Here is an 11525-nt window from a genome sequence, read left to right as displayed (position 1 = left end):
CCAGCGGCCCAACCCTTCCCCCAAGATATGGAGTGTCCCCGGGAATTGTTCCGGTCATTCATTGTCCTTTTGTACTTCCCTCTGGCATTCAATCTTTGACCTTTAACTCCAGCCAAAGCGGCCGAGGTCAACTTCAGATCCTACATTTGGTTTGCTGGTGAAAACAAACAAGTCACAGCATCCTTCAACTGCTCCCTCCACAGATGCTGATTGAGTGACTGCTTCAGGCTGTTTGAAATGGGCAGTGGATGATCAGAGTTCAAAATTATAGAAGGTTTAAGGCACAGAACGAGGCCACTTGGCCCATCGTGTCTGTGCCAGCCGAAAAACCATCTACCCAGTCTAATCCCGCCTTCCAGCATTTGGTCCGTAGCCCTGTAGATTACAGCACTTGAGGTGTATATCCAGACACCTTTTGAATGAGTTGAGGGTTTCTGCCTCAACTACCCTTTCAGGCAGTGAGTTCCAGACCATCACCATCCTCTGGGTGAAAAAAGTTTTCCGCTCTCCCCTCTAATTTTTCTACCACTCATTTTAAATCTATGCCCCCTCATCACTGACCTCTCTGCTAAGGTGAATAGACCCTTCACCTCCACTCTATCCAGGCCCCTCAAACTTTTGTGCATTTCAATCAGATCTCCCCTCATCCTTCTCTGTTCCAAGGAGAACATCCCCAGCCTATCCAATCTTTTCTCATAGCTGCATTTTTCCAATCCTGGCAACATCCTCGTAAATCTCCTCTGTACCCTCTCTAGTGCAATTACATCCTTTCTGTAATGAGGTGACCAGAACGGCTCACAGTACTCAAGATGTGGCCTAATCAATTAGTTATACAGTTCCAACATAATTTCCCTGCTCTTGTATTCTATACCTCGGCTAATAAAGGATTCCATATGCCTTCTTAACCACCTTATCGACCTGTCCTGCTACCTTCAGGGATCTGTGGACATTCATTCCAAGGTCCCTCACTTCCTCTACACCTCAATATTTTCCCATTTATCATGTATTCCTTTGCCTTGTTTGACCTCGCCAAATGCATCACCTCACACTTCCCCAGATTGAATTCCATTTGCCACTTTTCTGTCCATCTGACCAGACCATCAATATCTTCCTGCAGCCTACAGCTATCCACCACATGGCCAACCTTTGTGTCGTCTCAGAACTTCTTGATCATGCCCCCTACATTTACGTCCAAATTGTTAATATACACCACAAAAAGCTCCGACACATCGGTTACCTTTTATGGGCCCTACTCTCTCCTTAGTTATCCTCTTACTCTTAAAAGATGTTTTATCAATACATTTGAGTTCACCTTGATTTTGGTTGCCAATATTCTTTCATGCCCTCTCTTTGCTTTCCTAATTTCCTTTTTGATTTGACCCCTCCACTTTCGACTCTCCTCTCGGCTTTCTGCACTTTTGAGTGCTCAGTGTCAGACATAAGCTTTCCTTTTCTGCTTTATCTTACCCTGTAGGCTCCTTGACATCCATGGGCCTCTAGATTTGGCCCCCTCACCCTTTTCCTTTGCGGGAACATGTTTATTCTAAACCCCTTGAATCTCTCCTTTGAATGCCTCCCACTGTTCTGACACCGATTTACCTTCAAGTAGCTGTTTCCAGTCCACTTTCCCTAAATCATTGTTTAGTAAAATTGGCCTTGTCCCAATTGAGAACTCTAACTCCTGTTCTGTCCTTTTCCATAATTATGTTAAAACTGACTGAATTATGCTCACTACCACCAAAATGTTCTCCCACTGACACTCCTTCCATCTGCCCATCTTCATTTCCTAAAACTAAGTCTAAAACTTCTCCCTCTTTTGTTGGACTTGCTACATACTGGGCAAAAAAGTTCTCCTGAATGCACCTCAAGAATTCTGCTCCCTCAATTCCTTTCACACTAAAACTAACCCAGTTAATTTTGGGGTAGTTAAAATCCCCTATTACTGCCCTATTATTCTTGCACGTCAGAGATTTGCCTACATATCTGCTCTTCTATCTCCCTCTGATTGTTTGGGGGGGGGGGGGGGGGAAATCTATAGTACATTCCCAGCAGTGTGATTGCCCCTTTTTTGTTCCTTAGTTCAATCCATATGGCCTCATTTGATGAACCTCCCAACACATCATCCCTCCCCACAGTTGTAATAGTTTCCTTGACCAAAAATTGCCATTCCCCCTCCTTTCTTATCCCCTTCCCTATCACATCTGAAAACCCTGTAACCAGGAACGTTGAGCTGCCATTCCTGTCCCTCCTTAAGCCATTTCTTTAATAGCTATATCATACTGCTACATGTCTTATGTGTTCTCAGCTCATCTGCTTTATTTGTTATACTCCTTGCATTGAAAAGACACCCTTGAGCACTGCCAAACTTTTTAAAAATTTCTAACCCTCATTTCCTCTGTCTTCCAGACCCATCCATTAATTTTCTGCCTTCCATTTTAATTTCTGAGTTAGTCCCAGTTGAGTCTACCCTCACGTCCCCATCCCCCTGCCAAACTAGTTTAAACCTTCCCCAACAGCACAAGCAAAACGTCCCACAAGGAACTCAGTCCCGGCTCTGTTTAGTTGCAACCTGTTCAGCCTGTACAGGTCCCATCTCCCCCAGAGCTGGTCCCAATGTCCCAGGAATCTGAAGCCCTCCCTCCTGCACCATTTTTCCAGCCACACATTCATCTGTCGTATCCTTCTATTCCTGAACTCACTTGCACGTGGCCCTGGGAGTAATCCGGAGATTACTACTTTTGAGGTCCTGCTTGCTAATTTCTTACTCCTTAAATTCTGTGAACATCTTCAACCACATGATCACCACTTCTCAGGGCTGATTATTTTGTGTAAAGGAAGATGAATGATATCCCAGCAAGAATGCAGCCCTCCTTTGTTTAAAAAAATATATATATAAATAAATTTATTGAGCAGATTTACCTATTGCACTTGAGAGAAAAAGCACAGATACATTCTATAACAAGTGGGTTCTTACTTTTAAAAAAAGCCAATTTCACTCCCTCAGGTTGCCCCAAAGTGCTTTACAAATCAATGAAGTACTTTCGAAGAGTAGTGACGGTTCTAATGTAATTGTAAGTCAATTTGCACACAGCAATGAACAGATCATCTACAGAAATGATAAAACCTCAAAAAGTATATAAAGATTACAAAACTGAATCCCTATAGAAAACAGCCCATTCCCTGAAGTGCACTCATTACACAAATTTAAATAAATTGTTGGAAAGATCACTGACAAAACTACATATAAAAATTGCTGATACTTTGCACAAATGGCTTAATTTGTAACAGTTTACAGAAATTCAAGTGCAATCCATCTGTAGTAACAGGGCTTATCGTATACATATTAATGAAACTCTTCGTCATTGTATGCATTAACAACTCAGAATAATCAGAAGAGACAACCACTATCAGTTTGGAAGGCAACTGCAGAAGTGGTTTCTGTTTAACACGAGGGAACTCTTTAGTCCTGTTGTCAATGCCACATCTCAGTTTGAAGACAGAAAACCAACACCATCACAGTCTATTTTACAAGTCAGCAAAACAATTATTCTGTTTGTTAATTGTGGGTTTTACACATGAATTAACCCCTGTAATACAGACTCAAGTCAGGGCCAGCGACTGAGCCCAACAGACCTGAACAAACAAACTAAACCCAAGCTCTATCACACAGCAAACTGCTGGGACTCAGAGGGACCGCGTTGAGTAACATCTCATGTATTCAGACAACCAGGGATCCTCTGCCCCAACAGGTTTCATCACTCGAACTTGCAAGTGCTCAGAAGGTGGTTTGTGTCCCGGGGAAGATTTACACTGCCGTTCAGATGAGTGGGTGGTGGGTGGCACTTTGCCCCAGTGCCGTCTCTGAGCCATTGTTCGCTGCACCTCACGTCTGTCATGGGCACGTACTGCAGATTCATAAATCTGTCAGAGAGAAAGTAAGTTCATTCTGTGGGAAAAAACATGTAGTCTATATTTAAACAAGATCAGCAACAACTGGTTTAACAGACACTGGCCATGACTTTCCGCTTTGGGTGCAATCAGCAATCCGAACACAAATTCCACCTGTTTGGAAGACATGTTCCTGTGAAAATGAGGGATAGAAATGGCAAGATTAGGGAACCATGGATGACAGGTGAAATTGTGAAACTAGCCAAGAGGAAAAAGGAAGCATACATAAGGTCCAGGCAGCTGAAGAAAGACAAAGCTTTGGAAGAATATCGGGAATGTAGGACCAATCTGAAACGAGGAATTAAGAGGGCTAAAAGGGGTCATGAAATATCTTTAGCAAACAGGGTTAAGGAAAATCCCAAAGCCTTTTATTCATATATAAGGAGCAAGAAGGTAACTAGAGAAAGGATTAGCCCACTCAAGGACAAAGGAGGAAAATTATGCGTGGAGTCAGAGAAAATGGGTGAGATTCTAAACGAGTACTTTGCATCGGTATTCACCGAGGAGAGGGACATGACGGATGTTGACGTTAGGGATAGATGTTTGATTACTCTAGGTCAAGTCGGCATAAGGAGGGAGGAAGTGTTGGGTATTCTAAAAGGCATTAAGGTGGACAAGACCCCAGGTCCGGATGGGATCTATCCCAGGTTACTGTGGGAAGCGAGAGAGGAAATAGCTGGGGCCTGAACAGATATCTTTGCAGCATCCTTAAACATGGGTGAGGTCCCGGAGGACTGGAGAATTGCTAATCTTGTCCCCTTGTTTAAGAAGGGTAGCAGAGATAATCCAGGTAATTATAGACCGGTGAGCCTGACGTCAGTGGTAGGGAAGCTGCTGGAGAAGATACTGAGGGATAGGATCTATTCCCATCTGGAAGAAAATGGGCTTATCAGTGATAGGCAACATGGTTTTGTGCAGGGAAGATCATGTCTTACCAACTTAATAGAATTCTTTGAGGAAGTGACAAAGTTGATTCATGAGGGAAGGGCTGTAGATGTCATATACATGGACTTCAGTAAGGAGTTTGATAAGGTTCCCCATAGTAGGTTGATGGAGAAAGTGAAGTCGCATGGGGTCCAGGGTGTACTAGCTAGATGGATAAAGAACTGGCTGGGCAACAGGAGACAGAGAGTAGCAGTGGAAGGGAGTTTCTCAAAATGGAGACGTGTGACCAGTGGTGTTCCACAGGGATCTGTGCTGGAACCACTGTTGTTTTTGATATACATTAATGATTTGGAGGAAAGTATAGGTGGACTGATTAGCAAGTTTGCAGACGACACTAAGATTGGTGGAGTAGCAGATAGTGAAGATGACTGTCAGAGAATACAGCAGAATATAGATAGATTGGAGAGTTGGGCAGAGAAATGGCAGATGGAGTTCAATCCGGGCAAATGCGAGGTGATGCATTTTGGAAGATCCAATTCAAGAGTGAACTATACAGTAAATGGAAAAGTGCTGGGGAAAATTGATGTGCAGAGAGATTTGGGTGTTCAGGTCCATTGTTCCCTGAAGGTGGCAACGCAGGTCAATAGAGTGGTCAAGAAGGCATAGGGCATGCTTTCCTTCATCGGACGGGGTATTGAGTACAAGTTACAGTTGTATAAGACTTTGGCTCGGCCACATTTGGAATACTGTGTGCAGTTCTGGTCGCCACATTACCAAAAGGATGTAGATGCTTTGGAGAGGGTGCAGAGGAGGTTCACCAGGATGTTGCCTGGTAATGGAGGGCGCTAGCTATGAAGAGAGGTTGAGTAGATTAGGATTATTTTCATTAGAAAGACGGAGGTTGAGGGGGGACCTGATTGAATTGTACAAAATCATGAGAGGTATAGACAGGGTGGATAGCAAGAAGCTTTTTCCCCCAGAGTGGGGGATTCAATTACTAGGGGTCACAAGTTCAAAGTGAGAGGGGAAAAGTTTAGGGGGGATATGAGTGGAAAGTTCTTTATGCAGAGGGTGGTGGGTGCCTGGAACACGTTGCCAGCGGAGGTGGTAGATGCGGGCACGATAGCGTCTTTTAAGATGTATCTAGACAGATACATGAATGGGCAGGAAGCAAAGAGATACAGACCCTTAGAAAATAGGCGACAGGTTTAGAAAGAGGATCTGGATCGGCGCAGGCTTGGAGGGCCGAAGGGCCTGTTCCTGTGCTGTAATTTTCTTTGTTCCTATTCTCCAGAGTTCCACTCATACTGCTCTGCATATCACACGTGAAATACTTGATTAAAAATGCTTTTTGTGATGAACTTTCAGCTGTATTAATCAAACGGCATCAAGTTAAGCTCTTATATCGATGTATACCTGATATTTATCAAGTAAATTAGCGTCTCGCCCATTGAGATTTATCTGGTTTTAGGTAACTGAAAAACAAAGTACAAAAAACAAAATAAAAAAACAATTGCTAGTTATACTAGGGTACAGTAAGTTTAATTTAAAAATTATATTCAAAGCTTTTAAAACATGCCTTAGTGTCCTTGTGCCCAAAAGAACCAGAATACTGAGTCTCCTTGAAGGCCTGTAAAATGAGCAGAATTAGCAGAAACTTCCAATTGCAATTAATTCATTTCAGGGGTCGTGGTGAGTTTTGTGGCCAGGGCCAGCTTCAAGCGATGATTTTTTTCAAAACCAGCACAAAAGATCCCAGAAACTGTATTTACACTGGACTTAATTTGCGCTTAAAATTCACAAACGTTTACACTAGTTACCTGTGATGAACACTGGACATTGTCGTACCATTATGTTTTTTAAAACTGGTTTTTAAATGTAGTGCAAGGATTCGAGGAGACAAGTGACCTCACACTAACTTTACTTGGAGACAAGACAGGGATCCTAGTGACCATGCAAACAAGGAACCCAGATGAAAGATCCTTTTGAAAGCAGAATGAAAGGTTGTAACACCTGAAAAACCATGGGTTTCACTCTTCCAGAGTTTTAAATCGTAAACAGGGAGCAGGAGCTCGAAAGGTACAAACTAGAGTTTAAATGTTTAACACCTGGAAACAAAGGAAGGCCCAGGTGGTTCTGCTGTAGCCAGACTTGTGGACTCTGCATATTGAAAAAGACAAGTAACTACTGACTTTTGATTGTGGATGAATTCAACAGGCTTTCAGAAGATAAAGGCTATAAGAAAGACCGGAAGACACAAAGACCAGCAGTGGCAGCCTCAGGAGAGAGAGAAAAAAATGCTTTCAAAAGTCAGACAGAAAAAGGCTGCCAAGACCAAAACACAATTCAAGAGCTGAGGTTTGCAGTGGAAGAGAGATCAAAGGGGGTCACCAGACATCGCCTTATTCACAGAAGGCCAGGTCAAAAAGTGCTCAGAAGTGAGTGAAGAGGACATTGACTTTGAGAAGCACTGGGGTATCCAACCCATTGCAACTGGGAGGAGTTTGGTACTTGTAACTGCAAAGATATTGCTTCAATGAGGACACTGTCTAACGTATACGAGCATACAAATTAGGAGCAGGAGGCCACTCGACCCCTCGAGCCTGCTCCGCCATTCAATAAGTCCATGGCTCAACTGATTACTCCGCATTTCCACCTACCCCCGATAACCTTCCACCCCTTGCTCATCAAGAATGTATAAATGTGGTGTGGAGTTTTCAAGTGTTTTAATAAGTTAAAGGGAAATATCTTTCTCTGCCATATAGTATAATTGCTAGTTACAAAGTAATGTTTAATGTGGATTTTTAGTTTAGTTGTAATAGTAAGTTTTAAAATGTGAAATCTTGTGTACATTAAAGTGGTCTGGGGAGTTCATCTTTAACATTAACCCGTCTCACTGAGGTCCTAACATTACCACTATTTTGGGCAAATCAGCAATTTACAGCACAGAAGGTGGCCATTCAGCCCATCACACCGCACCAGCCAAGAAGGAACCATCCAGCCTAATCCTACTTTCCAGCTGTCTGCCCGTAGCGTTGTAGGTTACAGCACTTCAAGTGCAAATCCAAATACTTTTTAAATGTGAGGGTTTCTGCTTCCACCACCCTTTCAGATAGCGAGTTCCAGATCCCACCACCCTCTGGGTGGGAAAGTTTCCCCTTGAATCCCCTCTAAATCTCCTACTTCAGACCCTAAATCTATACCCCCTGGTTATGAACCCCTCAATCAAGGGGATTAAGGCCTTCCTATCCACTCTAGACACCTCAATTTGATACACTCCCATTAGGTTTCCCCTCAGCCGCCTGCATTCCAAATAAATTAACCTGAGCCTCCCCAATCTTTCCTCATAACTAAAATTCTCCAGTCCTGGCAACATCCTCAAAAATCTCCTCTGTACCCTCTCTAATGCAATGACACTTTTCTTATAGCGCAGTGACCAGAACGGCACACGGTTCTCCAGCTTAGGCCAAAATTGCACTGAAAAAACCCCGAGCACAGCCTAGCTGAAACTCAACCCCACTGAACTGTGAAACCAGTGGTCCACTAATGTCCTTTAGGGAAGGAAATCTGCCATCCTTACCTGGTCTGGCTTACATGTGACCCCCAGCAATGTGGTTGACTCTTAAATGCCCTCTCAAATGGCCTAGCAAGCCATTCAGTTCAAGGGCAATTAGGGATGGGCAACATGTTGGCCTGCCAGCAACACATACATCCCATGACAGAATTTTTAAAAAATCTAAAAAAGGATTTAAAATTCTATACCATCCCCAATAAAAGCAGTGAGTGGCAGTGGATCATCAGGATTAAACATACAAATATTGAGATCTTTTAAGTACACCTGATCAGGCAGATTGGGTCCCTGTTTAACATCTCATCTGAAAGAGAAGAGTTCAATTTCAGATCATAAGCTTTGCTCCCATTTTCCAGACAGCAGCCCATCTTTTGTTTCTTTACTTGTTCCATTAACACCCCCTCTTGCCTTGTACCATCAACCCCTTTCATCATTTCATTTCTGGGTGGAAGGCAGGAATCACAGACCTTCCCCTTTGCTGCCTCTGTACTTGCTTAAAACCTGTTGCATCTTGAACCTTTCCGTTCGAAAGGTCACAGATCAAAACCGTTAACTATTTCTCCCTCCACAGATGCTGCCAGACCCGCTGAGCATTTCCAGCACTTGGTTTTGATTTCTCCAGTTTCTTACCTGTCCTCTCAAAGCAGAAGCAGCGACATTGAATGTCTTTTTACAGCCCACCTCCGCCTCCCTCTCTGCCCAACCAAACATCGCAAACGGAGGTTTGGTTTCTTTTGTGGCAGTGTGTGGTATTGTCAATTGAGAGGTTTTTTGTGATTTTTCCAAACTTGCACTCTTTCCACGACAATAATCCAGAACAGGCCGGGCACACAATACAACCTTTGTCTGTTGATCATCTTCGTCTTTTTGATTTGTCTCAATTATTTCCTTCCCTGTTTAGAGAGAAAACAAAAGTGTGTAAAACTTCAGTAAAGCCTTGGACAAGGTCCCTCATGGCAGATTGGTACAAAAGGTGAAGTCACACGGGATCAGAGGTGAGCTGGCAAGATGGATACAGAACTGGCTCGGTCATAGAAGACAGAGGGTAGCAGTGGAAGGGTGCTTTTCTGAATGGAGGGATGTGACTAGTGGTGTTCCGCAGGGATCAGTGCTGGGACCTTTGCTATTTGCAGTATATATAAATGATTTGGAGGGAAATGCAGCTGGTCTGATTAGTAAGTTTGCGGACGACTCAAAGGTTGGTGAAGTTGCGGACAGTGATGAGGATTGTCAGAAGATACAGCAGGATATAGGTCGGTTGGAGACTTGGGCGGAGAAATGGCAGATGGAATTTAATCCGGACAAATGTGAGGTAATGCATTTTGGAAGGTCTTTTGGAAGGGGGGAGCGGACAGGGGGGTGGGGGTGGGGGTGGGGGGGGGGGGTGGGGGTGGTTGTTTACCTGCGGCATTTGGGATCTGGGCCTCGGGGCGATCGGCTGCTGCAACCGGAGTCTGAGTCTGTGGGGGGGCGGCTTCCACGGGCTCCGGGGCCTCAGGACACCGCTCCCGCGGGGTGGAGGAGCCCGAGTCAGAGTCCGAGTCCCAGCCGCTCCATACCCAGGGGATGTGGGCCTGTTCCAGCAGCCGCCTCATGTTGCGGTATTGCACCAGGTCGCTGTAGCAGCCGCTGTGAATCTCCCACTTGGGCCCTTTAAACTTCTTCATATACTCGGTCTTCATCCTCTTGCTCATCATCTTTCCCCGGCTCCGGGAGCCCGCCCTGCGATAGATGAGAAAACCAGAAGAGGAGGCTCCCTCCCGGCTCGGCCCTAAACCAGCCCCGCGGCTCCAAATCACCGCAGGCCCAGTGATGCCATTGGAACCGGAAGCGGAAACGCCCCAATGCCCCGCCCTCAACCTTTAACCCCAGCCACTGTGACGTCACAGAACAAGAGAGATACTCACCCCCAAAAACCCCTTTGGCCGCCCTCACCCCCATCCCTCAAAAACCCCTTTCGCCGCCCTCACCCCCATCCCTCAAAAACCCCTTTGGCCGCCCTCACCCCCATCCCTCAAAAACCCCTTTCGCCGCCCTCACCCCCATCCCTCAAAAACCCCTTTCGCCGTCCTCACCCCCATCCCTCAAAAACCCCTTTCGCCGCCCTCACCCCCATCCCTCAAAAACCCCTTTGGCCGCCCTCACCCCCATCCCTCAAAAACCCCTTTGGCCGCCCTCACCCCCATCCCTCAAAAACCCCTTTCGCCGCCCTCACCCCCATCCCTCAAAAACCCCTTTCGCCGTCCTCACCCCCATCCCTCAAAAACCCCTTTGGCCGCCCTCACCCCCATCCCTCAAAAACCCCTTTCGCCGCCCTCACCCCCATCCCTCAAAAACCCCTTTGGCCGCCCTCACCCCCATCCCCCAAAAACCCCTTTGGCCGCCCTCACCCCCATCCCTCAAAAACCCCTTTGGCCGCCCTCACCCCCATCCCTCAAAAACCCCTTTGGCCGCCCTCACCCCCATCCCTCAAAAAACCCTTTCCCTGCCCTCACCCCCATCTCCTCAACCCCCCACTCCCTTCACCCCCATTCCCCCTCCCCTGCCATTGAAACAATTCTCTTAACAACTAGCGAGTCCTCCAAGGTGAGCGCCAAGTTTTTGACACAAGCATGAGCTTCAGCAAGAAACATTTCCAAAGGTTTGTTTCCTTGAGTCAACTCTGAATAAGAGTAAGCATTTTATTCCGGATTGAATATTCTTATGAGTCTCCTTATGTTATAAATAGCATGTTGGTAAATTTTCAGGTAACTGAAAAATAAAGCTGGCGCTCAGTGCAAGTTTACAATTGTTTTGAATGATTTGATTGGTTGGTTTCTGCTACTTGACAGTTTATGACTGGTAGTTTAAAACTTTACTTGATCATTCAGTTGTTGCTGTAGATATTTCCTTCTCTGTAGTACTTACCAACTGAGTCAAACTACATGCGATTCATTTATTTTTAACCAATCAGGTGTTTAATAGATAATTGCTTATTTAAGTCAGTCAGTAATTTTTGTCAAATGAACATTTGATGTCCTGAGATGTGATATTTTTCAGGTTTGATTTTTCTGGGGTTGTACTTTCAGGAGTGACATCTTTTTAAAATTTGATGCAACGGGCATGAACTGGAGTTCAGACT

General features: G+C 45.0%; 1 protein-coding gene across 5 annotated transcripts; it reads right to left on the bottom strand.

Moving 5' to 3' along the window:
- Positions 1-2887: 2887 nt before the first annotated feature.
- LOC137376167 (centriole, cilia and spindle-associated protein-like) lies at positions 2888-10231 on the bottom strand. Of its 5 annotated transcripts, none has more exons than XR_010976138.1 (6): positions 9807-10187; positions 9035-9297; positions 6413-6463; positions 6250-6308; positions 6020-6145; positions 3843-3921 (listed from the first exon to the last, which is right to left on the bottom strand). XR_010976138.1 is itself a non-coding variant. In XM_068044212.1 (5 exons), exons 1-4 carry the CDS (start codon positions 10099-10101, stop codon positions 6291-6293), a joined length of 627 nt encoding a protein of 208 aa, XP_067900313.1. In that variant the 5' UTR covers positions 10102-10187; the 3' UTR covers positions 3837-3921; positions 6250-6290. The 5 variants fall into 5 exon arrangements, 3 of the variants coding, with proteins under 3 accessions (XP_067900314.1, XP_067900311.1, XP_067900313.1); XR_010976139.1 differs by lacking the exon at positions 3843-3921 and adding an exon at positions 3929-3946; XM_068044212.1 differs by lacking the exon at positions 6020-6145 and having other exon boundaries at positions 3837-3921.
- Between the last annotated feature and the right edge of the window lie 1294 nt (positions 10232-11525).

The sequence above is a fragment of the Heterodontus francisci genome, chromosome 13, assembly GCF_036365525.1.
Source record: "Heterodontus francisci isolate sHetFra1 chromosome 13, sHetFra1.hap1, whole genome shotgun sequence".
Classification (NCBI taxonomy): domain Eukaryota; kingdom Metazoa; phylum Chordata; class Chondrichthyes; order Heterodontiformes; family Heterodontidae; genus Heterodontus; species Heterodontus francisci.
The sequence above is the reverse complement of the archived record's forward strand: the minus strand, read 5'-3'. Positions and strand labels throughout refer to the sequence as shown.